At 41.7% G+C, this 27075-nt stretch overlaps 1 protein-coding gene across 1 annotated transcript in view; it reads right to left on the bottom strand.

The window, feature by feature from the left end:
* Positions 1-27075, bottom strand: part of snx25 (sorting nexin 25) — a 217221-nt gene that overhangs the window by 48137 nt on the left and 142009 nt on the right. The window contains exon 8 of the mRNA XM_080189403.1: positions 461-651. Within this exon, the coding sequence (XP_080045529.1) occupies positions 461-651 (191 nt within the window). The remainder of the gene's footprint in view (positions 1-460; positions 652-27075) is intronic.

Consider the following 27075-nt stretch of genomic DNA (forward strand, 5'->3'; position numbering starts at 1 on the left):
TGCCATCTTCAACGACTTATGCACATTTACACCAAGAAACCTATTATGAAGAAAAGAAACTGAAGTAGCCAAAAATTAGAAATAACAAGTTATGATTTAGCCTGAAGGAAACAAATGAGAATTATATTAATTTCTGAAATAAGAAAATATGGGATGGGCAGAAAAGTGAAGATGAGGATCATATCAGCTCAGTAAGGATTTCACTGAATGGCAAAGCAGACTCAATGGACCGAATGGCCTAATTCTGCTCACACATCTTATGGCTTTAATTGACAATGGACTGCACGTCGTCATTTTCTTTTACAAATTAAAGAAAAATGTTAATGCCTCTGAGACATAATTAAAATGTCACAATTTTTATATAGAAGTTGGAACTCATACTCACTGTGCTGAAGTCTCTACAGATGCGCTTGCTTGCATTAGTATGGCATCGTATCTGAAGTTTTTGACTTATTTTTACCTTTTGATTTGGAGGCGCATCAGTTTCATCACAGACACCATCTTCCTGCTGACCATACAATGGACCTCCAAGTAGTTTTATTCGTTTCTCACACTGTTTCTTGGCAACTGTGAGTTGGTTGATGTACCTCTTCATATTGCGTGCTCGGAGGAGATCTGCTTTCATGGCAGCTGATTCTTTCCCTTTGCTATCTGCATTAAAGAAGTGGAGAAAGTTGGTGGTTGTGACAGTTCTTCACAAAAGAAGTTTTTCACAAAATCCTTACCATCAAGATGAAAAAACTCCCTCAAAATATTCCAAATCCATTGCCTGCTTCAGAAACCCATCAGCTGACTTATCCGTAAGCATTCTCAGCAACATAACCTAACTTAGACTACTAGGATATTGAAACAGAATTTAGAAACACTTGTCAACGTGGGGCAGTAAAATATTCTACAAGTAAAATATATGACCTTCCCATTGGCAAATCCTTCACTCCCCTTAATTCTGTTACTCTTAAGTTCCAGGTTGCAGGCTCCAGAAAGGATGTGATTTGACTTCTAATGCGGACCAATGCACATGCACAGATGGGTATCAGTGGCTGTCTAGCGCTGACGTACTGTGCTAGCAGGAGACACAGTGTAAATTAAATAGAGTTGACAAGGTAGGAGAGCATGGTCGCCATAGGGGAAAGGATGATCAAAGTGTGGCAGGAAAAGACAGTATGTACAAAGCTAAGAGCGCACTAGGAGATGAAAGGGCGGGAGGAACTGAAAACAATTATTGAGAAAATTGTTAGAACTAAAAACTGTTAAGTATCCAGGTGGTAGTGGACTTCATCCTACAGTCTTAGATGGTAGATGCATTGGTTTTAATTTTCCAAAATTCCCTAGATTCTGCAAAGGTCCCAGCAGATTAGAAAATAGTGCATATGGTTCCTCTGTTCAAGAAAGCAGGAAATTACAAGTCATTCAGCTTAATATCTGTCAATGGGAAAGTCCAGGAATCTATTACTGAGGTCATACAGAGGCATTTAGAAAATCTCAGTGCAATCAGGCAGAGTCGACATGGTTTTGTGAAAAATAAATCATGTTTTACTAATTTATTAAAGTTATTTGATGAAGCAAGCAGCAACATGGTAAGGGGAACCTGTGGATATGCTGTGCTTTGATAAGAACATAGAACATAGAACACTACAGCACAAACAGGCCCTTCGGCCCACGAGTTGCGCCGATCACATCAACACCTACCAACCTACAGACCTATCTATAACCCTCAATCTCATTAAACCCCATATACTCATCCAGAAGTCTTTTAAAAGACCCCAGCGAGTTCACCTCCACCACCACTGACGGCAGCCGATTCCAGTCATTCACCACCCTCTGAGTGAAAAACTTACCCCTAACATCACTTCTGAACTTCCCTCCCTGTACCTTAAATCTGTGTCCTCTCGTAGCAACCATTTCAACACGGGGAAATAGCCTCTGAGAGTCCACCCTATCTATTCCTCTCAACATTTTGTAAACTTCTATCAGGTCGCCTCTCAACCTTCGTCTCTCCAGGGAAAAGAGTCCCAGCTTCCTCAACCTAACTTCATAAGGCATGCCTCCCAGTCCAGGCAACATCCTTGTAAATCTCCTCTGTACCCTCTCAATAGCTTCTACATCTTTCCTATAGTGAGGCGACCAGAACTGCGCACAATACTCTAAATGAGGCCTGACAAGGGTCTTATAAAGTTGCAGCATTACCTCCCGACTCCTAAACTAAAATCCCTCGATTAATGAAGGCCAGTACACCATACGCCTTCTTGACCACCTCCTCCACCTGCGAGGCCGATTTAAGAGTCCTGTGGACCCGGACCCCTAGATCCTTCTGCTCTTCAACACTACTCAGACTTCTGCCCTTGATAGTGTACTCGTTCATCCCGTTGGTTCTGCCAAAATGGACGACTACGCATTTATCCGCGTTGAAGTCCATCTGCCACTTCTCCGCCCAGTCCTGCATCCTATTTATGTCCTGCTGCAACTTTTGCCATCCTTCCAGACCATCCACAACACCACCGACCTTAGTGTCATCAGCGAACTTACTTACCCATCCCTCCACTTCCTCATCCAGGTCATTTATGAAAATGACAAACAACAAGGGTCCCAGAACAGATCCTTGAGGCACTCCGCTGGTGACTGACCTCCATTCAGAAAAAGCCCCATCCACAACCACTCTCTGCCTTCTGCAGGCAAAATAAAGTAAAAAGTCTGACAACACCAGGTTTTAGTCCAACCTATTTATTTGATAATATACTCGCAAGCTTTCGAGGGGTTACCCTCTTCGACGAAGAGGGTAACCCCTCGAAAGCTTGCGAGTATATTATCAAATAAATAGGTTGGACTAAAACCTGGTGTTGTCAGACTTTTTACTGTGTTTACGCCAGTCCAACGCCGGCATACCCACATCATTCTGCAGGCAAGCCAGTTCTGGATCCACAAGGCCAAAGGCCCTTGGATCCCATGCCCTCTCACCTTCTCAAGAAGTCTTGCATGGGGACCTTATCAAACGCCTTGCTGAAGTCCATGTACACTACGTCCACGGCACTTCCTTCGTCAATGTGTTCAGTCACATTATCGAAGAACTCAACTAGGTTTGTAAGGCACGACCTGCCCTTGACAAATCCATGCTGACTATTCCTGATCATGTCAAACCTCTCCAAATGTTCGTAAATCTTGTCCCTCAGAAGCCTCTCCATCAGCTTACCAACCACTGAGGTCAGACTCACCGGTCGGTAATTTCCCGGGCTATCTCTGTTCCCTTTCTTGAAAATAGGAACTACATCCGCAATCCTCCAATCCTCCGGAGCCTCTCCCGTCTCCATTGACAACGCAAAGATCATCGCCAGGGGCTCCGCAATCTCTTCCCTCGCCTCCCACAGTATCCTGGGGTACATCCCATCTGGTCCAGGCGACTTATCTACCTTGATAGAATTCAAAAGTTCCAACACATCCTCCTCCTTAATATTCACGTACTCAATCTTTTCCATCTGCTGCAAATCCATAACAAAATCTCCCGGATCAGCTTCCACTGTGAATACTGAGGCGAAGTACTCGTTAAGCACCTCTGCCATTTCTTCTGGTTCCACACAAACCTTTCCCCCCTCACCTTTTATAGGTCCTATCCCTTCTCTTCTTATCCTTTTACCTTTCACATATTTATAGAAGGCCTTGGGATTCTCCTTAATCTTACCCGCCAAGGTCTTCTCATGACCCCTTCTGGCTCTCCTAATTTCCCTTTTAAGTTCCTTCCTACAGTCCTTATACTCCTCAAGATCTTTAACCTCTCCTAATTCCCTGAACCTCTTATACACCTTCCTTTTCCTCCTGACTAGGTTCAACACAGCCTTTGTGCACCACGGTTCCCGCGACCTACCAAAACCCCCTTGTCTCATCGGAACGTTGTCATTCAGAGCTCCAGACACACATTCCTTGAATATCTGCCACCTTCCTTCGGTACTTTTCCCTAAGAACGCCTCCTTCCAGTTTATTTGTCCAAGTAACTTCCTGACTTCTTCGTATCTCCCCTTACCCCAGACAAACACCTTCCTAGCCTGCCTGATCCTATCTCGTTCCAATGCAATTGTGAAGGAGATAGAATTATGGTCACCATTTCCAAGATGCTCTCCTACCGAAAGATCCATCACCTGCCCTGGTTCATTCGCCAGTACCAGGTCAAGTACAGCCTCTCCCCTCGTAGGCTTATCCACATACTGTGTCAGGAAACCTTCCTGAACACACCTAACAAACTCCTCCCCATCCAAACCCCTTACCCTAGGGATATTCCAGTCGATGTTTGGGAAATTGAAGTCTCCCATCACGACAACTCTGTTATTAAAACATCTCTCCAGAATCTGTTTCCCTATTTGCACTTCAACTTCCCTGTCACTATTGGGCGGCCTATAGAGTACACCCAGCAAAGTTTTCGACCCTTTGCTGTTTGTAACTTCCACCCACAGAGATTCTGTAGACATTCCCTCCACAACATCCTCTTTCTCTGCAGCCATGACACTGTCCCTGATCAACAGTGCCACTCCACCACCCCTTCTGCCACCCTCCCTGTCCTTCCTGAAGCACCTGAAGCCTGGCACCTGAAGTACCCAGTCCTGTCCCCGAGACATCCAAGTCTCCGTAATGGCCACCACATCACAATCCCAAGCAGCAATCCACGCCTTAAGCTCATCTACCTTATTCACTACACTCCTTGCATTAAAATATATACACTTCAGCCCCTCAGTCTGGGCATTTCCCATCTCCACCGCCTGTCTAACCTCCCTCCCATACTGCCTACGGTCCTCCCCTATCTGGGAGCGAACCTCCTCCGTCCCAGTCTCCCCATCACAGTTCCCTCCCCCCATCCTTTCTAGTTTAAAGTCCCCCCGGTAGCCTTAGCCAATCTTCCCGCCAAGGTATTAGGTGCCACATCAAAGATTACTATGCAAAGGAAATGCTTGTGGGATTAACCGATCCATGGGCAGAGGATTGGTTAACTAACAGTTAACAAAGGGCTATGATAAAAGCTTAATTTTAGGACCAAAGTGTAACAAATGGATCAGTGCTGGGGACTCAACTATTAACAAGTTATAACAATGATATGGTGAAGGGACCAAATGTTTCTTGTTAAATTTACTGATGACACAACGATTGGTAGGAGATTAAGTTGTGAAGAGGACATAAGAGTCTTCAAAAGGATATAGATGGGTTAGGTGAGTGGGCACAACATTGGCAGATGGAGTATAATGTGAGAAAATGTGTCCATTTTGGCTGTAAGAATAGAGCATATTAAATAGAGAGAGAGATTGAAGAACTCTGAGGTTCAGAAGGATCTGGGAATCCTGGTAAAATGAATCACAAAGTTAATATGCAAGTACACCAATGGTTAGGAAGGCAAATGGAATGTTGTAATTTATTGCAAGGGGAATGGAATATAAAAATAACAAAGTTCTGCTACAGTTGTACATTGCATTGGTGAGACCATATCTCAAGTATTGTGTACAGTTTTGAGTTCCTTATTTAAGAAAGGATATAAATGCATTAGATATAGTTCAGAGAAAGCTCACTCAGCTGATACCTAATATGTGGTTTATTTTATGAGGAAAAGTTGGAAAGACTGAGCCTGCATCCATTGGAATTTAGAAGAATGAGAGGCGTTCTTACTGAAACATAGAAGATTCTGAGTGGACTTGACAAGAGTGGATACTGAAAAGATATTTCCTTTTGTGCAAGAGACTAGAACTTTAGGACACAGTCTAATAGTAAGGAGTCTCCCATTTAAGATGGAGATGAGGAAAATCTTTTTCTCTCAGGGGATCGATAGTCTTTGGAATTCTGTTCCACAGAGACTGACAGAGGTTGGCTCATTGAATATTTTTAAGGCAGAGGTATATAGATTCTTGACTAGGAGTCAAAGTTTATTGCAAGTAGGTGGGAAAGTGGGGTTGAGGCCACAGTCAGATCAGCCGTTACCTTACTGAACTTTGGAGCAGGCTCAAGGAGTGAAAAAAAATTAGAATCCTGTATCTAATTCATATGTTCATAACATATAAAACTCTCAATTTTTCCCCTTCAAGATCCACCTTGTCTTTGTAAAATCTGTAAGAAATTCTTGAGTCTTAGAATGTTATCAGTAAAGAATGAACATTACCCACCTTAAACACTTCACCACATACATCTCCAGCAAAAAATGTATGAGGATGGTAAATATTAGAAAATGCTCATGTCAGGCAGCATATGTAGAGAGAGATTGTTTTGTGCAATGTGGTTATAGACCTGCCACAGTCATGTGAATTATGATTCATCCTTGATCTATACAGGTTTTAGAGCAGAAGCCACTTCATCCACCAGTTGGAGCAGAGTATTTCCAGAATTCACTATTTTGTTTGTTTTACAGCATCTGCAGTATTTTGCTTTCCAGAAACAGAATTTAATCTCAAATCCACATGTTATCACAGTGGTAATGCAGTCACACCACATTACTGATTTTTATAGATGTTACAGGAGAGTAACTTACACACTGACCCAAGTTATGGATATTTGCAGTTCTTTTACAGAAACATAAATTCTAAAATCACAAAAAAAACTCTGATCCAATGGTGTGGTTTTTAACCTGAGCAATACAGCATGCCTGCTGAGCAATTTAATGCTGTCATAAGACAGACAATGATAGGAGGAAATGTGTGGATGCCTCAGTGGCCAGCACTGCTGCCTCATAATGCTAGGGACCCAGGTTTGATTTGGCCTTAGGTGACTGTGAGCAGTTTGCACATTCTCCATGTCTGCATGGGTTTGTTTTGGGTGCTCCACTTTCCTCCCACAGTCCAAAGACGTGCAGGTTACGTGGATTAGCCACGGTAAATGCACAAGGTTATAGGGATAGGGTGGGGGTGGAGGTGGGGGCAGGGTGGGAAGCTCTTTTGGAGAGTCAGTATAGATGTGATGGACTGAATGGCATCTTTCTGCACTATAAGGTTTCTGTGGGACCAGGAATCCACAATTTATTTCTTCATCTATATGACCAATATCATGAACTAACAATTTGCCATCATCTTTGTGCCCGATCTAAATATTTAAATATCTTTGACTATTTGGTAAGCTACTGAGAAACCAAATGATACTCTACGGCCAACCGCTGGAAAGGACAAACATAGTGCAATGATAAATATTCATGTAGCTGATTTCACTGCCGAACCCTAGTGGAAAAATTCAAACCTGCACATGTCATCCTTCATAAAACACATGTTCTAAACAACAGGACAGTAGCTTGAGTGGATGATCTTGTTATGGTCAGAAATAGTCAGCACGGCTTTGTCAAGCGCCGGTCGTGCCTTATGAGCCTAGTTGAGTTCTTTGAAATTGTGACTGAACACATTGACGAAGGAAGAGCAGTGGACGTGGTTTACATGGACTTCAGCAATGCATCTGATAAGGTCCCCCATGCAAGACTTCTTGAGAAGGTGAGAGGGCATGGGATCCAAGGGGCTTCGGCCTTGTGGATCCAGAACTGGCTTGCCTGCAGAAAGCAGAGAGTGGTTGTGGATGGGTCTTTTCTTGCATGGAGGTCGGTCACCAGTGGAGTGCCCCAGGGATCTGTTCTAGGACCCTTGCTGTTTGTCATTTTCATAAATGACCTGGATAAGAAAGTGGAGGGGTGGGTTACTAAGTTCACCGACGACACGAAGGTTGGTGATGTTGCGGATAGTTTGGAGGGATGTCAGAAGTTGCAGCGTGACATAGATATGATGCAAGACTGGGTGGAGAAGTGGCAGATGGACTTCAACGCGGATAAATGTGTAGTGGTCCATTTTGGCAGGTCCAATGGGATGAAGGAGTATAATATCAAGGGTAGGACTCTTAGCTGTGTTGAGGAGCAGAAGGGCCTTGGGGTCCAGGTCCATAGGACTCTTAAATCGGCCTTGCAGGTGGAGGATGTGGTCAAGAAGGTGTATGGTGTACTGGCCTTCATTAATCGAGGGATTGAGTCTAGGAGTTGGGAGGTAATGCTGCAACTTTACAAGACCCTTGTCAGACCCCACTTGGAGTACTGTGCACAGTTCTGGCCACCTCACTACAGGAAGGATGTGGAAGCTATTGAGAGGGTGCAGAGGAAATTTACAAGGATGTTGCCTGGATTGGGAGGCATGCCTTATGAAGATAGGTTGAGTTAACTAGGGCTCTTCTCCCTGGAGAAACGAAGGTTGAGAGGCGACCTGATAGAGGTTTATAAAATGTTGAGAGGTATAGATAGGGTGGATTCTCGGAGGCTATTTCCCAGGACTGAAATGGTCGCTATGAGAGGACACAGGTTTAAGGTGCTGGGGAGCAAGTACAGAGCAGATGTCAGGGGTAAGCTTTTCACTCAGAGGGTGGTGAGTGAGTAGAATCGGCTGCCATCGGTGGTGGTAGAGGCAAACTCACTGGGGTCTTTTAAAAGACTGGATGAGTACATGGGATTTAATGGGACTGGGAGTTATAGATAGTTCTATGGCCTGGTAGATATGCATTTGATCAGCGCAACGTGTGGGCCAAAGGGCCTGTTTGTGCTGTAGTGTTCTACTGCTGTAGAGCCTAGGTCAACGACCTTCTGAGCAAAATAATTTTTCTCTATATAGCTTCCATAGATCTGACCAAACTCCTAGAGGAATGCCTTGCGAGGGAGAAGCAGGTGGCAGGTGCACAACACTTACTTCACCTCCTGTTACAGTCATGTCGATAATAAACTTCATGAAATCCATCAGCCCACATGGTCTGTCCTTTCAGTTGAAGGAAGCACAGCAAATTGAATATCTACATTTGGATTAAGGGATGTTTGCAGGAAGATTATACCTCAAGCTGCGTGCATAATATTGCAGATCCAGAACACCGAACACCATTGCAGAAGAACTGGACTTTAAATAGGCAAGATGCAAATGTAGTAAATCAAAGCAATTAACAGATCTAATGATCATTACAACGAGTATTATCATTATGACCATAATTACCAGAATTTTGGGATTTTTCAAGGAAACCTATAATGAAACTTTCTTTTCACAGCAAGTTACTTCCATCGTTGAACACACTACAAACATTCCGAAAATCCTGTCCTTTCAACAGTAATTGCTTGAATAACAGGTCATGCTGAGTGCACAACTGCTCAATTACTGCAGGAGCAGGGTCCCTTAACAAGCTTCCCTGAATTGATAATGAGTCAGCACCAGAAAATTAAAACACTCGTCAACAATCTAATAGACATGAATATTATGTTAAAATTAAATAGAAGCTTTGTCGGACTACACCGTACATCATTCCGATTGGCACAGTACAGAAAGAACATTGAAACACTGGAGGAAATGCAAAAAGGATTTACAAGGATGATACTGGAACTGCTGTCAGGAAAGACTAGGGTTCTCTTTAAAAAAAGAGACAGAGATTACCTGACAAACTATCAAAATTATGAAGAGGCTCGTTACGGTTGCCCTGAGAGCATATTTTCATTTGTCAGGCAATCCACAACTAGGGGACATAAATACAAGATAAATACTGGAATGTAGTAAGGAATTTGGGAGAAATCACTTCACTCAAAAGAGTAAAATGAATGTAGAGTTAGCTTATTATCATTACTGAGGCAAATAGCATTGATACATTTAACGGAAAACTGGAGAAGTACGAAGGGAGAAAGGAATGAAAGCAAATGTTGACAGGGTCAGATGAAGTTAGGTGAAAGCAGTTTTATATACCACATTATCATATGAATGACCTGTTTCTGTGCTGAAAAATTCTACATAATTACACAATGCTTTAATAGAAAGGTTAAAGATTCTATTCCTGTGCAAAATGCAGAAGATTACTTTGCTTTCAGAATACATTTCCAACCTTAGATTGATTTTATAGAATGACACAACTTACTTGTTAAATACCATTAATTTTAAAGTGTGTACTTAGATCAGCAGCCAGACAGCATTTGAACAAAAACCAATCATCACAATCTGATAGCTTAGTAAACGAACAGAGTTAAATGGTTGATTTCCAATCAAACCAACACATTTTGAATCCTAGAATGCAAGATGCAAAGCGTTTGCATCAGTGGGTGAATTGTTAGCTAACCTTTGAGCTATTCAAAGTGAGAGAGAAAAATATGCCAGCTTGAAAGCAAGGGGACAATTTGATATATAATGACTCACTGCTGTAATCATGGATGACATCAGCAAGCAGCAGCTGACGACAGTAATAGTCATCTGGAGGATTTAAGATTGCAGTAGAAACAAGGCACAGCAACATCCCATAAATTAATCTTTAAGTTTGGACCTATGCAATAGTAGATGAGAATAGGTGATGTAGGGTCAAAAAATTAGATTTTTAAGGAGTTATGCAAAGTGGAAGGGTTTGACGCAGCTGTTAAATAAACAAGTTTGGAACAAAAAAGTGCGGGCAGAGCGGGATCCCAAAGCTGAGTGGGGTACACTGTTCAGCAGAGATTCCAAGTTGGCCTTAAGTCTGAAGGAAATTGCAAAGACAGTTAAGCTGGTAAGAAAGAATTTGAATGTGCTAAAGGGACAGGGAGCTAAGCAATGCTGACAAGGCCAAGAGCTGCAAGCGAACGGAGATTTATGCACGAGGGGATGCCGGTAACTGAGTTCTGTAGGTAAGCATCAGTACAGGGCAGAGCTTGTGAGGCTAACATGAAGGGTGTCACAGGAATTGGGCATGTAGGTGACAAAGGTACGAATGAGATCAGGACAAAGACAGATAATATTTCAGCGTTATAAATAAGTGATTTTCATGACCAACAGAGTTTGAAGAGGCAGGTCAAGCAGAACATCGAGCTCAAGTAGGAAATCGAAAAGTGGATAGAATAAAGGAACAATCATTCCAGCAGGAGCAAAACAGGATGTCATGTCAACGTTGAGATACCAGAAGTTCTCATTCATCTTTCTGTTGGTGAACAGGCAGTAAGAGTGTACAGCAACAGTTGTGACATCAACAGATCAAATAGGTTATCTTAGGAATTTGATGAGAGTGCAGTGGAATAGCCAGATCATGAACAGCCAGGTCAGTGAAGAGCTATCCTAGAACCTCAGGGAGAAGATGGGGTGTAAAATGCAGTGTTTTAGAAATTAAACAGGATTAAGCGCAGGCTTTTTAAGAAATACATGATGACACGGGTTAGAAAGTTAGGTGAGAGAAAGAAAGACAATCCTAAAAGCCAATGAACAATGTTGGAAAGCACTGGAACAAAAAGACCAAAGCCACTGGTACCCCCACTTTCCTTTGCCTAACAAGTATTGAATGTGACTTAACCGTGTTCCACTCTCTGGCATTCACTTGCCCTTTTTTGTCTTCTCAAAGGTCCTCTGTTGTATTTTGGCTAAATTACTATTAAATTATTTGGCTTACTAATATTTGGCTATTAGTAAGAGTTTGGAGTTATTTTAGTTAAGACAAGTCACTGATGTGGGAATCTGTGTCATGTTCATAATTTTGTATTGTTGAATGAAGCCAAGACATACTGATTGGATTTATGTGAAAGACCTAAATATTCAGTTCACAAGTTCATACTTTCCCTATACCTCTGAAATGCAGCATTGTATACAAATATGCTGGCAACTGCATGATCATCACTAAGCAAAATGGTAAGTTTTTTTTAAAAGGGTGACTAACAATGCTATGCTCAATTGAATAATTAAGATATAGTTTCTCTCCATTAGGTGAGGAGTGATTGTTGAAGTATGGTAAGTGGGTTTTTACCATAGTGGATATTAAGAACAATGATGGATTGGAAACAATGAAAATAGCTGAGAACCTATACAATGAGGAGCTGAGTGATGGCTGTAAGTATGTATAGAAAATTTGATACACAGGGTGATGATGAATGAGAAAAGTGGAATAGTTAAAGAGGGAGTGTGGAAACCTAGATTTGGATTTAACTAAGTGAGGGCCAGTCATCACTTGGTACAGACTGAGTAAAGAAATAACAGGCAAATTGGCAAACAAGGCACTAAAGGATTCAGATGGTGAACAGGCAACAAGATTAATGATGGCAACTGTTGAGGTATTCCAACTCAAAAGAACCTGCAAGTATAAAGAGATGTCAAATTGGGACCTGGCAATGAAAGAAACACAACTACTACTGCAGTTTGCTGGCAATTAGGTGGAAACTGAGGACAGAATGTGTAGCACTGCAGTCTCAATGACAGGAAAGGCATTATAATTTGAGAGTCATGTTTCAGCCATGCAGAGGATGTCAAATATTTCCAGAAGGAAATAATAAATGAAAAAGGCTTTAAATGCAGAGGAGCAGTCCTTTAGGAGGGTAATCTTCGGTGTAACAATGGTGGAAAGAACACTAATTGGTTTTAGGAGGGCAAGAATCAGGCAGACAGAAATAAAGTTATTTACCCACTGAAATGGGGTAAATGCAAATAAGATTAACAACAAGCAACATGGTTAAAGTGAAGGATATTTAGGTTAGAGAGGAAAGATGTGGGTCCATCCAGGCAATCAATAAAACAGCAGATTGGACATGGGAGTGTTAAATAGAAGACGGAGAAAGATTGAAAAGCTAGAAAGTAAATACAGAGAAAAGAGTGAAAGACTGGAACTGGAAAAGTTAGGGGCAAGGTATGGAGGTGGAGGCAGTTAAATCTGAAGCAGCCACAAGTACACATACATAGCCACAATCTTGTTAAAAATGTTGCAGGCTTAAAGCAATAACACAATCACAATAACATTTCATGACAGTATCTGCATAATGATTCTTAGTGACTATCCTTATGCAGTGCATTGTGCAAAAACAGTTTTGCTAGGGGGTAAACATTGGGCAGTTGCTGATTTCCTGGAATCTTAATGTGAGACTGCTGCAAAGAGTGTAAAATTTGGCTTGAACTGGAATAAATAAGTATCACTAAATCGTACATTTATTTTATAATTTGACTGATTGATCTATGCAAGCATTGACTGGATTGGTTTGACGGACAAGTTAACAATTAATTAGGTTCGAGTATATCTGTAGTGACGTTCAATGTACTACTGTTTGATTATTTATTTGTGTAGATGGGCCAAGGAAAGCAACAGACTGAGTTTGGCTCTGAAACATATTCGGCTGGAAGCATTTTCAATTTTTTTGAATCCTTTCGCGTTTGTTATGGACAGCCAGTAAACAAAAAAATGCTGTGTAGAATATGTACAAGTTTCTCGAAACCAAACCTGTGAATCATCTCCAGGTGAATTCGTTCAAGTTCCAAATGACTAAACCTAAACAGTTGGAAACATTTTGCACTCGAGCTGATGAGGATGATGTCCTAAGTGTCAGCTGTGGATCAAGTATAGCTCTCTCTTGCCTCTGAGTCACAAGGTTCCAGGTTCAAATCCCACTCGATGATTTCAACAATCAAGGCTGACATCCCAGTGCAGGCTGCCTGCCTGTTCAGGTGAATGGAGAACTATTGAAGAGAGGAGTTACCCTCAATCAACACACCAAAAACGGATTATCTGATCATTATCACATTGCTTTGAGTTAGTTTGCTGTAAATCAGCTGCCGTGTTTCCTACACTACAACAGTGACTACACTACAACAGTGACTACACTACAACAGTGACTACACTACAACAGTGACTACACTACAACAGTGACTACACTACAACAGTGACTACACTACAACAGTGACTACACTACAACAGTGACTACACTACAACAGTGACTACACTTCAAACATACTTCACTGGCTGTAAAGATTTTTGGGACATCTTGAGGTCATGAAAGGGACTAAATAAATGCAAGTCTCTTTCTTTCTAAATCATACATTGCAGGAGATGATCGCCCCAGTGAAACAGATTGAGGGAATGGGTGACCATCCATCTGGGGTCAACAGAACTTCTGTACAAGTAGTACAGGATATGCTTGGAGGTCAGATAAAGACAGATGTACTGAATAACCAAGACATATATAAAGACAGCCCCAAGTCCTATGGAGGGGGTAGGAGATGGGGAAACGTGGAGTGGTTCCTGCTGTCGAGGCAGGCAGGAAAACAAGTCTTCTAGCACTGACCTAATTAATTCTGTAATCAGGTGCTTTGTACCATTTGTGAGACTAGGCAAGCCTGATGGCACGTAGCCCACAGTCCAATCCCGTCACCATATGGAAAAGGTATCCAACATCATTGACCCACTATTGAAGAAAGGTGGTGACCTCCCCAGATGAAGATGGAACTTCAGGAACACTGAGGCTGGAAGCAGGATCTCCTCACTGACATCGAATCTGGAAGGTCCACCTGTAGCTGCTCCCCCAATCTGTGGTGTTCCAAGGTCCAGGGTTGCTGGCAGCTTCCATCCTGGCCTCTGATGGCAGCCCCTGGCATTGTTTAGGTGAGTCCCAACATCCACATGCTACATTGTTCCAGATGTTTATCCTACCAGCGTTTTCTCCTGCTGATGCCATTGACAATCAGGGGTCATGGGTAGTCGGGCCTTCATCTGCATCCTATTAGTGAGTTTCACATTCATCTCACTCAGGTTTCCCAATCCGCCATGGCAGGCACCAGTGGAAAATCTCAGTGTAAATTAATGCTGGTGTAAAATCAATTTTTGGGCCTCCCACTGAGTTCTCACCACTACCCATGATTGAACCTACCAGCTGGGGTTTGGGAGAATTCCACCCATTGAAGGAGATTACTATGAAGCCATGGTATGGTGAATCATGTGATTTAATGGGGAGGAAAGAAAGGCGCTTTCAGGGACTCTATTCATTAACATGACAAAAAGCATTGGCAGCAACAAGTTAGTTGCTTTCCAGCCACTGAATTCAAGGAGATAACTGAGCAGAAATGAACATTCTGGAATAGGAGCATGCATAGCTGTAGGATGATCCAATGTCCCGGTTTTGATAGGATGGTGCAGGTTTTCCACCAAGAGTCCTGATATCCCAACAGTTTTCTCCGACTTGCTCAGCAGCCAAATCGCCTCTGCTTTAACCCACCCCTCCCTTCCCACTTCATATCCAACAGCAGCATACCCGGCAGAATTAAACATAACTTTGCTTTCGAGAGTAAATTCCTTTTGAATTGCTACAAAGGCCAGTCCAACCATTCTAAAATCAACCAGTGGGCCTATAACAAAAGCCTTCGCGTCATATGAGGGAGGCACGAGCACTGCTTCACTCATTCAGGCCTCAGCAATTTCAAACTTAGTGGGCAGTTAGTGAACGGGAGCTGCTGCCAGCTTCAGACAAATCGACAGAAGTGTTTCAAACATACACAACACTCCCACACACCCCAACACAATGAGGCAAGACCAACCACTGCAGAGGAAATCCTTAGTGTCTTCCAACAGTATGTCAGAGATGGCAGAAGTAGCAGTACGGTCAGTGAGTGACAGCCATGGTGAGGAGCCAATTTGAGGTAAAGCGGCTGAAGCTGTCATCACTGATTCCCCTTCAATCACTTTGCAAACTCCCTACCTCCTCTACTTCAAATGCAATTACATTAACAGCTAATGTCATGACATAACTGCAGCCCATAGTACCTATAATCAGCAAAAAGCAATGCAAGCAAAAACAACTATACCAATGTGGGGTCACAAGCCAATTAAATTATCAATATATCACCTCCAACCTTCAACTGCCCCTCCCCCAGGCTCTTGTTATTGGTTACCCAGCATATCCAACATCACAGGACTCCACCTTCGCAAAGTTCATTCTTTCATGGGATCTGGGCATCACTGGTTAGGCCAGCATTTATTATCCATCCCTAGTTGCCCTCGAGGTGGTAGTGAACAACTGTAGCATATGTAGTGCAAGTCCAACAGTGCGGATTTTGACAAAGCGCCAGTGAAGGAACAGCGATATAGCTCCAAGTCAGTTTAGTATGTGGCTTAGTGAGTAACATCCAGGTGGTGGTCCCATCAGCTGCCCTCGTGGCAGAGATTGCCAGTTTTGATTTGTCACATGTATTGGGATACAGTGAAAAGTATTGTTTCTTGCGCACTGAACAGAGAAAACACACTGTTCATTGAGTCGTTACGCATGAAAAGGAGAGGGTGCAGAATGTTAAGTTACATTCACAGATATGGTGTAGAGAAAGATCAGCTTAATATCCTGACGACAGCAGGGAAGAAGCTGTTCTTGAGTTGGTTGGCAACAATCTTAGACTTCTGTACCTTCTTCCCAACAGAAGGTGGTGGAAGAGAACATGTCCAGGGTGTGTGAGGTCCTTGATTATGCTGGCTACTTTTTAATGAGGCAGCGGGAAGTGTAGGCAGAGTCAATGTATGAGGAGGCTGGTTTGCGCAATGGACTGGGCCATTTTCACAACTCATTGTAGTTTCTTGCAGCCTTTGTCAGAGCAGGAGCCATACCAAGCTGTGACAGATTCAGAATGGATGCTTTCTATTGTGTATCTGTAAAAATTGGTGAGAGTTGTGGTGAATATGTCAAATTTCTTTAATCTCCTGAGAAAGTAGAGGTGTTAGTGGGCTTTCGAACCACAGCGTCAGCATGGAAGGACCAGGACGAGCCATTGTGATCTGAACACCTAGAAGTTTGAAGCTCTTGACCATTTCCACTTCATCCCCATTGATGTAGACCTAGGCACATCCTCTATTACACTTTGTAAAATCAATGACTATCTCCTTCGTTTTACTGACATTGATGGAGAGATTAACGTCATTGCGCAAAATTCACTAGATCTCTTCGGTTCTCCGTCTCATCATTGTTTGATGATCAAACCCACAATGGTAGTGTCATCAGCAAATCTGAAAATTAAATTTCAGTCATAGGTGTATAAGGAGTATAGTAAGGGGCTGAGGAACAGCCTTGTAGGGCACCAGTGTTGAGGATAATCATGGCGATGTCAAATCATGGTGATGTCATTGTTATTGATTATGGTCTATTAGGAAGAAGCCTTGGTGAGTTGCTGCAGTATAGTTTGTAAATGGTACACACTGCTACCATTGTACATCCAGGGTGGAGGGAGAGAATGTTGAAGACCATGGATGGGTTGCAAAGCAAGCTGCTTTGTCCTGGATGGTGTCAAGCTTCTTGATTGTTCTTGAAACTGGACTCTTAAGGCAACTGAAGAGTATTCCATCAGCCTCCTGACTTGTACATTTTAAATAGTGGACAAGCTTTTGGGTGCCAGGAGGCGAAAAACTTGCCACAAAAGACCTTTTATTGTAGCCACAATATTTATATGGCCGGACCAGTTCAGTTTCTGGTCAATGGAAACCCTCTGGATATTGATTGTGGAGTATTTAGTGATGATAATGCCTTCCAATGTCAAGGGGAGATATTTGGATTCTCTTGTTGGAGATGGTCATTGCCTGGCAATATGATCCAAAGATTTCACCAAATCCAGCAAACAGGTACAACTATCTACTCAGGAGGAAGTAGGCGAAACACAATGAGGAAGGATTTGACCTCCTGAAGTTGGATAGCAGATGACAGACCATAAGGGGAAATGCAAAACACAAATATTGAGAGATAAAAGAGTAGTCAAGAACAATGAAGTAAAGAGGGTTTGAGGGAAAGACACTGCTCAAAACAGTGTGATTCAGGAGAAATATAATGAAAGAGAATGAGAGACATGAAGTGGAGAATGTACCAACGAGTATGAAATGTCACCGTTTCACTGTGTTGCTTATGTAAATATGCAAAGCATCAGAAGTAATGTCAAGGTAGATACAGTAACTAGAATTGTGGAACATAAACATTTCAAACTTGACAGAAACTTGCCTTTCAAGACTGGGAATTAAATATCTGACTATAAAATTTGCAGAAGTTAGAGAAAAACAAAAAGGAAGAAGTGACTGAATAAAAGCAAATTACTGCAGATGCTGGAATTTGAAATCAAAAGAGAAAATGCTGGAAAATCTGAGCAGGTCTGGCAGCATCTGGAAGGAGAGAAAAGAGCTGACTTTGAGTCCGGACGACCCTTTGTTAAAGCTGGAAGAAATAAGCTTGCGTATTAAAAGCTGCACTGGTTTTTACTGGGTTTCTAGCAATGTTTTTATTGATTTATTGGAAAAAACTGAAGTTCTCCACTACACTGTTCCCTGCTACTGATTTCATCATTCTTCCTGCCAACAGTCGGAGATTAAATGTCTGTTTCCAATCTCATCTGTCATACTTAACCCAGGTTGAGCTTCCAAACTCACATTCGCACCATTTCCAAGACCAACTATTTCCCCTCCATAACACTGCCTGACTTTGCCATTGTCTCAGTTCATCTGAAGTGTTACTCATGTCTTTTTTACCTCTGAACTTGAATATTTCAATGAACTCCTGGCTGGCCTTCTTTCTTAAACTTTACCCCTGAAAACCTGGGGTCATCAAAATCTCTGATGCCCATCTCATTGCTTACACCAAATGCCATTCACCAATCACCTCAGCACTCGTGACCAACAATGGCAGCCAGGCAAGCAATGTCTTGATTTTCAAATTCTTATTTTTGTTCTCAAATCCCTCCATTGCCTTAGTGTACCAGTCCACAACCTTCCAAGGTATCAGTGCTTCCCTAGTTCTGGTCTTGAGTATTCCCGATTTTAACTGCTTCATCATTGGTTCAGTTACCTGAACCCTAAACACAGGAATGTCCTTCATTCATCAGTCCATCTCACTTTCACTCCAAGCCATTTAAAACCAACCTCTTTGACCAAACTGAAAGAGAAAATGCTGCAAAATCTCAGTAAGTTTGGCAGCATCTGTAATGAGAGAAGAGTTGACATCAAGTCCAGATGACCCTTTGTCAAAGCTTTGACAAAGGGTCATCCGGATTTGAAACATCAGCTCTTTCCTCTCCTTACGGATGCTGCCAAACTTGCTGAGATTTTCCAGCATTTTCTCTTTTGATTTCAGATTCCAGCATCTGCAGTAATTTGCTTTCAATCTCTTTGACCAAGCTTTTGATTATCTGACCTAAAGTCTTAGACAGTTTAACATCATTTTCTTGATTTATAAGACCTCTGTGATGTGACCCAAGACATTTAATTATGTAAAAGTGCTATATGAATTTGAGTTGTTATTGTGGAGTAGAATTAAAAAAAAAGTAAATGATCTGTTACTATAAAGGAAGTACATCATAAATCATTGAATAAGGGGAAGGAGAAAAGCTAGGACTTTCAGGCAACTTGGAGAGATGTGCAATGATTGATCACAGATTTGTAATTAAGGTGCAACGTCAACTCAAACGCACATGCAAATATAAAAAACACAACTCTGAAAAACCAAGCCTTACACTTTCACTTGCTTCTCAGTTCTGGTGTTTCAGAAATTCTTTAAAGACCGAAGTGCACATGGGAACGGTTGTGCAGTATTTTTTTTAATCATATTTTATTCAGTTGCAACTTTACAGATCAACTGTGGAATATTTTTTTCCAAGACATTAGTGTTTCTATTCCATAACCACCGGGGTACAGTAGATGCTGTATCAATGGAAAAAAACTGTCCCATAAGTTTTAATCAAAATTAAAACTCAACACATTGCATCAGAAAGAATAGCATTGTACATACATACACTCCAAAACCAATTTAGATATACAATTACATAAAGAGATACACCACAGAAACAAATCATTCAGCTCAACTGGGCTATGCTTGTTTGGAAGCTCCATATATATGTCTCTTCCCCATTTTAGTTTATCTCACCCCAGCAACAAATCCTTCAATTCTTTTCTCCCTCATGTACTTATTAAGCTTCACCTCAAACGTTCCAAGTAGTAGTAAATTTCACATCCTCTCCACTCAGTCAAAAGGTTCTTCCTGAATTCCTTACTGTATTTAGCAGTGACTTTTACGTTTAAACCTTCTAGACTTAGAAGCCCCAACTGGAAACACCCTCTCAACGTGCACCTGATTAGAATCATGAAGTTCCTACGTTGCAGGAGACCATTTGACCCATTGAGACCGTACTGACTCTTAGAGTACCTTACACAGGCACGGGGAAAGAACACCACACAGACAGATACCCAACCCAGGTCCGTGGTGCTGTGAGACAGAAGTGCTCATCTCTGTGCCATTAAAATGTACGCTCTCACATACAGGTTACCTCCCACTATGAGTACAATGTCCCAACCTTCCAAATACAATTTTTCAAAATAGCTGCCACCCTTGCTTACACGACCTAAGAAAGTAAGAGTTGCTAAGACAGATGAAAGAAGAGCCAAGGATTCTCACACCACCCCTGGGCTCACAACAGAACAAGCCTCACTCATCTCCATCACCAGAGGTACTGCGCAAGCCACAACATCAGCTGGAAAATTTAATCCAGCTTCCGCCAAGGAGACTCACAAATTAGAAGAAAGTGAATCAAGAAGACACCCACAAATGGGATATCTGGGGATATCCCAAATGGAAACTGTGGAGGTCTAAATATAACAAGTCAGAGCCTATATCAGCATTATGTAGTGCCACTTCTGGCGTCATCAATAGAGTTCAGACTTTGTTAGGAACAAAAGGTATTTTTTTGATAAAGAGAAACTGTACAAGGGACAGGGGTTTGCAACCCACTCAGCTGCTCCAATCCTTACATGTTTACCACATGACTTCCAGCTGTATTCTGTCCATGACAGGACTTCACCCTCTGGGGTGATCACTCACTTTGAGTTCCCATTGGTCCCTCAAGCCAGATGATCCTCTTATACAGTGGTGTCTTAAAGGGACAAACCCCACAAATACTACAGTCAGCACCCACTTACCTAAATGATGAAAGGAATCCATGGAGGAGGAGGAACATCAGGATAAGACCATAGACAAGACATAGTTTGATAGTATATGCTCTCGCATGCAGGAACAGGGCTACATAACCTTATTGAAGAAACTCAGTTAACACGGAGCCCAAGTTTCTGGGCTCACACTCAGGCCCTGCAGACAACAGGAACAGAATACACCCTCCCCCTTCTATCCTCACCTGCCAAGATAAGCTGAGGGAAATGAAACAATTAAAAGGGTTGACAGCCTAAGATGATTCATGCCACCCCTTGGTTTTAAACAAAGCATACTTTTCCTATCTCCAGTGACTACTCAGGCCCTGTCTTCAACAAGATTCCACCCATTTTCACCCTCTTTGACGGAAATCCTAGCAACAGGAGGAATTGTTCAGACAACCAGTTGGGATATTTCAGGGCAAATCAAGAACCACCTCTTCCCAATAGGTGATGTGCTTACTGTATATTCCTAGAGCTAAACTAATCATTATCCACAGTCACAACCTAAGCATCCAAGGAAACCACATATTTTTCTTTTTGTGTAAAATCCACAATCTCTAAAACAGTTAGGACGTTACACAGGATACAAGGCAACCTCAGGAAAAAAAATCAGGAGTAGTTCAGGATCATTGATGAACTGCAGGATAACATTGTCATCCAAGGTGCTCGCAAGGATCAAAGCCTTGACAGGAGTGTTGAGCAACATCAAGGATCCATTCATAGTTTCATCATGGTGGGGGGTAACTACATTCTGCACCCTCTCCTTTCCTTCTCTATGAACGGTATGCTTTGTCTGTACAGCATGCAAGAAACAAAACTTTTCACTGTATATTAATACATGTGACAATAATAAATCAAATACCTCTGTTATATCGTCACTCAGAAGCCCCGGTGGAGAGAGATCTAGACCTGATTGTTAGCAAGGTCCTATTGAGTCTAGCCACCTCCAGCACTTCTCGACGGACATGGAAGTCAAGACAAGACCAGAACCAAGGTACATAAACAATCCCAGACCTTGAAGACTAGATGCAGTATGCCTCTTCAAACTTGAAACACCCAAACAGATTACAAACAAGGCAGCCAATTCTGAATTTCAGCCAGGAATTTATCTTCAGCTCTGCTTGAGAGATTGGGTGCTCCTTCTTCGGCCTTATCTCCCAGAATTAACCAGGATATTGACATACCAAATAACTGGATTTCCAAGGACTGCAGGTGAACCCCCACTGAGGGGACTAGCCTCTTGACTGACAGGATTCTTTCCTCTGCTTCATTCATTTTCCTTCAGCTACCTTGCAGTTTATCAATGTGAGTATCAATGATTTGCACCAGGGAGCCAAGACTGTCATCCATAACTTCACTCACACTGTTAGCCAGCATCTCGATGTCTATAACATTGCCAGAGCATGAGCTCATTCACTAGCTAAACCATCACTCCGCTGCCTCCAACTGCCTTGATCAAACCAGGATTTTCTTTACTTTGCTTGGCTTCCCATCACCCAAACTTAGCCAGGACCTTCCAGGAATATAGCATGGAATATACATTCCAAGATTAGATAGGTTATGCATCAGGATAAATAAAATTATTAAATACAAGTAGCACCAGAACTCGAGAAACCACAGCCATTCTCTATGCCTGTCCACCCCCAAGACTACATTATAAATGAGTTGGAGTTTTGCTTTAAACTCCCAGATTTCATCTGTACAGGCTCCATGAGAATCATTCACAGAAACGCCAGTGGTGGGTAGAAATGCTGGTTGGCAGAAGACTGTTGCTAAGGGCCAATGAAACAGTCCCTGGCACTCAGATAAGAAGCCAGGCAGGGATCTGAAATGGCTTTGCAGTTGGGTGTAAACCTGGGGAGAAGAGGCTTAGATATTCCTTGTGAAGTTCAGTGGAGCAGGTGTCCTATAGGAAAAGAAAAAAATGTAAAAATATTCTTTAGGTAGCAGATCCTAATTTTAAAGAACATAAAAATTAGGAGCAGATGTAGGCTATTTTGTCCCTCGAGGCACTTGTGCCATTTTTTAAAAATTTTGTTCTTGGGATGTGGGCATCTCTGGCAAGGCCAACATTTATTGCCCATCCTGAACTGCCCTCGAGGTGGTGGTTGCGGTGGACTGCTTCATCAACTGCTGCAGTCCACGTGATGAAGGCACACCCACCGAGTATTCCAGGGTTCTATTCAGCACCAGAGAAGATGCAACAATAATCAGGTTGGTGTGCGAATTGAAGGGAATCTTGCTGGTGGTGGTATTCCCATGTAGCTTCTGCCTTTGCCCATTTGGTGGTTGAGGTGGTGGGTTTGAAAGGTGCTGCCTAAGGAGTTTTGGCAGGTTGCACCACTGGTGGAGCGAGAGAATGTTTAAGGTGATGGATCAGTTACTGATCAAGTGGGCTGCTTTGTCCTGGATGGTGTATTGTTGAAGCTACATTCACCCAGGCCATCACACTCCTGAAGCCATATTCAAATACTTCACGACCTGGACAATATCCAGGCTTTGGCTTACAAGCGGCAAGTAACATTTGCGCCACACAAGTGCCAGGCAATGACCATTTCCAACACGAGAAAATCTAGCTGTCGCTCTTCAGAACACAAAGCATCTCTCAGCCAATAAATGAGTTGCAGTCCCTGCTGTAATGTAGGAAACAGGGTGTTCGATTTGTGCACAGCACAGTCCCAAGAACAGTAGTGAGATAAACACCCCTGCTTTGTAGATGCTGATTAAGGGATAAATAATAGCCACAACACAACATCCTACTCTTCTACAAAACAGACCATGGAACACTGACATTAAATCAAGAGAGCAGATAGCATTTGGTTTAATCTGAATGATGGCACTGCTAACAGTATAGCACTTACTCAGTCGTGCATGAGGCATTATCAGTCTAAATTATGCTCAACTTTCTGAACTGAAAATTGAACCTATAACCTTTGGGTTCAGAGGTGAGAGTGCAATACAGCAAATGCACAGGTTAAAGTCAACACCTGCAGCCAGGGAGCAAAACCTCAACCAAGTCCCACAGATGATTTCAATTCCCTCCAATTTTGGTTGGATGGGCAGGGTTGAAGAGATCCCCACCCCATTCTTCAAAGTATCCCCTTTAGCCAGCATTGCAACAGTGTTGGGACAGAAGTTGCACCTTACAAAAGAGGGGTAAAATCTTTCCTAACAAAATTGTTTAGAGTTGAAACACATGAGAATTTTGTTAGATGACTTCTACATGGTAGCAAATGCCACTACTGCATCTTCTTTCTGTTCAAAATTCTTAATAAATCAAAGTAAATGAAACGGAACGCAATTTACATAATGGAATAAACACAGCCACTGCATGCATCACACAAAAAAAATCACTATTACAAGCAATGGTTCAGAACTTGGCTTGCTCTGAATTATTAAATCAAATCACCACATTCATTTCAGTGGAACACGTGGTAAAATCAATGAAATAAAAAGATCAGTCTTTCTTGCCCAAAATAGCCAATTGTGCAATAATCCAGAGTTATCTCTTTATTACAGAATAATGTTATGACAACAGGTTTAATATTATTTGCAGCTGTTTACAACTCTAATGTTCAGATTAAACCAAGTTAAGCACAAGCTGTTTGTACCTGCTTCAGTTTATATTCCTGAATTTCTCATTGAAACAGAAATAAGAACGCCAGACATTTTAATGACTGTAATCACAGCATAAATTATTCAGCTAAATAAATGCTGTACAGAAGACAATGATGGATAATGAAAAATCATGAGGTCCCATCAGTGACAAGGAGCTGAAGGGCTTTGTCTAATAGTTGGGTGTTTTTTAATTGTGCAGATTTGCTTTTCATCTTTGTAAATTCAGGCATTTTGTTACAATGAGAAGGATAAATAGAAAGAATTTGTTTTATTCAGTCCAGTGCTTTCAAAAAAAAAACCTAGTTGTTCCCATGGAATTGCTCATAGCTAAAATTCAAGGCAGACCACTTAGGATGGAGGTGAGGAGACATTTCTTCACCCAAACAGTGATAAGCCCGTGGAATTCATTACCACAGGAAGCAGTTGATGCCAAAACATTGAATTTATTCAAGAGGCAGTTGGATATAGCACTTAGAGTGATTGGGATCAAAGGTTATGGGGAAAAAGCAGGATTAGGCTATTGAGAAGGATGATAGTAATGAATGGCAGAGCAAACTCGAAGGGCCAAATGGCCTCCTCCTACTCCCATCTTTTATGCTTTTAAATATTAAAGAGAACATTAAATCTGAGTTATTATTCATCTCCTAGTGATTTGTAGCTGCTCCCATCAACTTCGTTTTTCTTCAATATTTGGTGTACAATCCTGAGTTTTTTTGTACTTTATATAGGTATCCTTCTTGAAGGATTCCTTTTATTCCTCAAAATATTTTTATTTGTACAATATAATATGCTATATGCAACTGAACATGCCCAATAGCAATTCCTTTAATTTAGAAAATATACTCAGCGGATGTTTAGGATCGTTTTGAAAACGTTCAGGAGTTGACAAAGAAGTTCAGGGAATGAATTGACTAGGAGGGAGTTAGTTTGAGGGTGGACTGGTCTCGAATCTGAATTAGAAAGCAGAAAGAAGTGGAAAATTCATAGTGAGGGAGTTCTCACAACTTATACCAGGAGGAAATCGGGGAACTAGAGCTGTGACATCAGAAGAATGGGTATGGGAGCACGCTAGGTCAAGATTAAAGCCTGAAGAAATCTTAGGGCCTCTCATAGAATCCCTACAGTGCAAGAGGTCATCATTCGGTCCACCGAGCATGCATCAACAATAATCCTACATAGGCCCTATCCCTGTAAACCCATGTATTTAGCCTGTTAATACCCCTGACACTATGAGGTAATTTAACATGGCAAATCTACCTAACCTGCACATCTTTGGAGAATGGGGGGAAACCAGAGCACCCGGAGGAAATTCACATAGACAGAGGTGGAATATGCAAACTCCACACAGACAGACAGTCACCTGAGGTTAGAATTGAACTCTGGTGCTGTGAAGCAGCAGTGCTAACGACTGTCACCATGCTATTTAATAGAACAGAAGGACAGGGCAACCTAGACACAAGGCCTCAAAACGCATAATAACTCTTGGGAAGTGTAATTTTACTTGCTGCTTATATTGCATAAGTCACGTAGTATAACTGTAATCTTTGCACATTCTGTGATGTGACAGGCGTCGCAGCAAATTATTTGGCTTTGAACAACAGACGTCAACTAGGCTGTGAATATTGAGGTATTCTGTACCAGTGGTTAGATGTGTTTATGATACCAGCTGAAGTATAATAGCCCATGCATTGGAGTGAGGCAGGGTAATGGGACACCAGCTGGGATGACTGAAATATTCACTGGCATATTTAGAATTTCCCTTTCATCCTACACCAAATAGATGATTATTTCATTCAAACAAACTCACTTAGAGACATAGTGAGGTAGATGGGCTAAAATGATCATGGAGACTTCATAATCACATTGCCCAAAAGAATATTTAAATTGAGAATAGATTTGCATGGTAACATTTTTGTTGTTCATTAATCAGAAATTTAAAAAATCAGAAACCTAAAATCTAAACTAATGAGAAATAAACCTGACCATAGTTTAATAGATGAGAATTTTAACTTCAAATATTTTATTTATTTACATAAGTGGTAATAATATCAGAGTTATTAGCTGAAAGGAGAATTTCAGAACTGAATGATTGTCAGCAATGTCGCAATTGTAAATTCAAATACATAACAGGAAACAGAAAGTTGACATGAATAGGTCTTTTTCTGCTCGCAGGATGTAGCGAGTAGTGTACCACAAGGAGCGGCGTATAGGGTCTGGAAAAATTAAGACAGCTGGTAAGGGTTTCAATAGATTTTTTTTAAGTTAAAAGGTGAGCGTTGATCATCAAGGATTAATGGAAAATAAGAAGATAGTCTTCACTATAGAGGACATCAGTATCGTCTCAGAAATAGCTGAAAAAATGCAAAACAGAGAGTGGGGGAGCACCAAGAAAATTATAATCACTGGAAAAGTGATAATAAACAAATGTTGGATCAGGGGGCTGATGAGTCCTCAAGACCTGATGGAGTTTATCCTAGGGTCTTAAAATAAGTGGCTAGTGAGATAGCTGTAGCCCCGTTTTAATCTCATTTCCTCTAGATTCAGGAAAGTTCTACTAGATTGGGAAATAGTGAATGTAACTCCTTTATTCAGAAAGGGAGGGAGGAAAATGTTGGAAGCTATTATTAAAGGCATGAAAGGACACTTGGAAAAATGCAAGATAATCAGGCAGAGCCAACATGGTTTTGTGAAAGGGAAATCAAGTTTAGCCAATTCACTTACTTTTTTTTGAATAAGTAACATCGACTGTGGAACTAGTGGATGTACTTAGATTTCCTAAAGGCATTTGATAAGGTGCCACATCAAAAGTTA

Source organism: Carcharhinus amblyrhynchos, chromosome 5 (genome assembly GCF_965287045.1).
Source record: "Carcharhinus amblyrhynchos chromosome 5, sCarAmb.v2.hapA, whole genome shotgun sequence".
Lineage (NCBI taxonomy): Eukaryota > Metazoa > Chordata > Chondrichthyes > Carcharhiniformes > Carcharhinidae > Carcharhinus > Carcharhinus amblyrhynchos.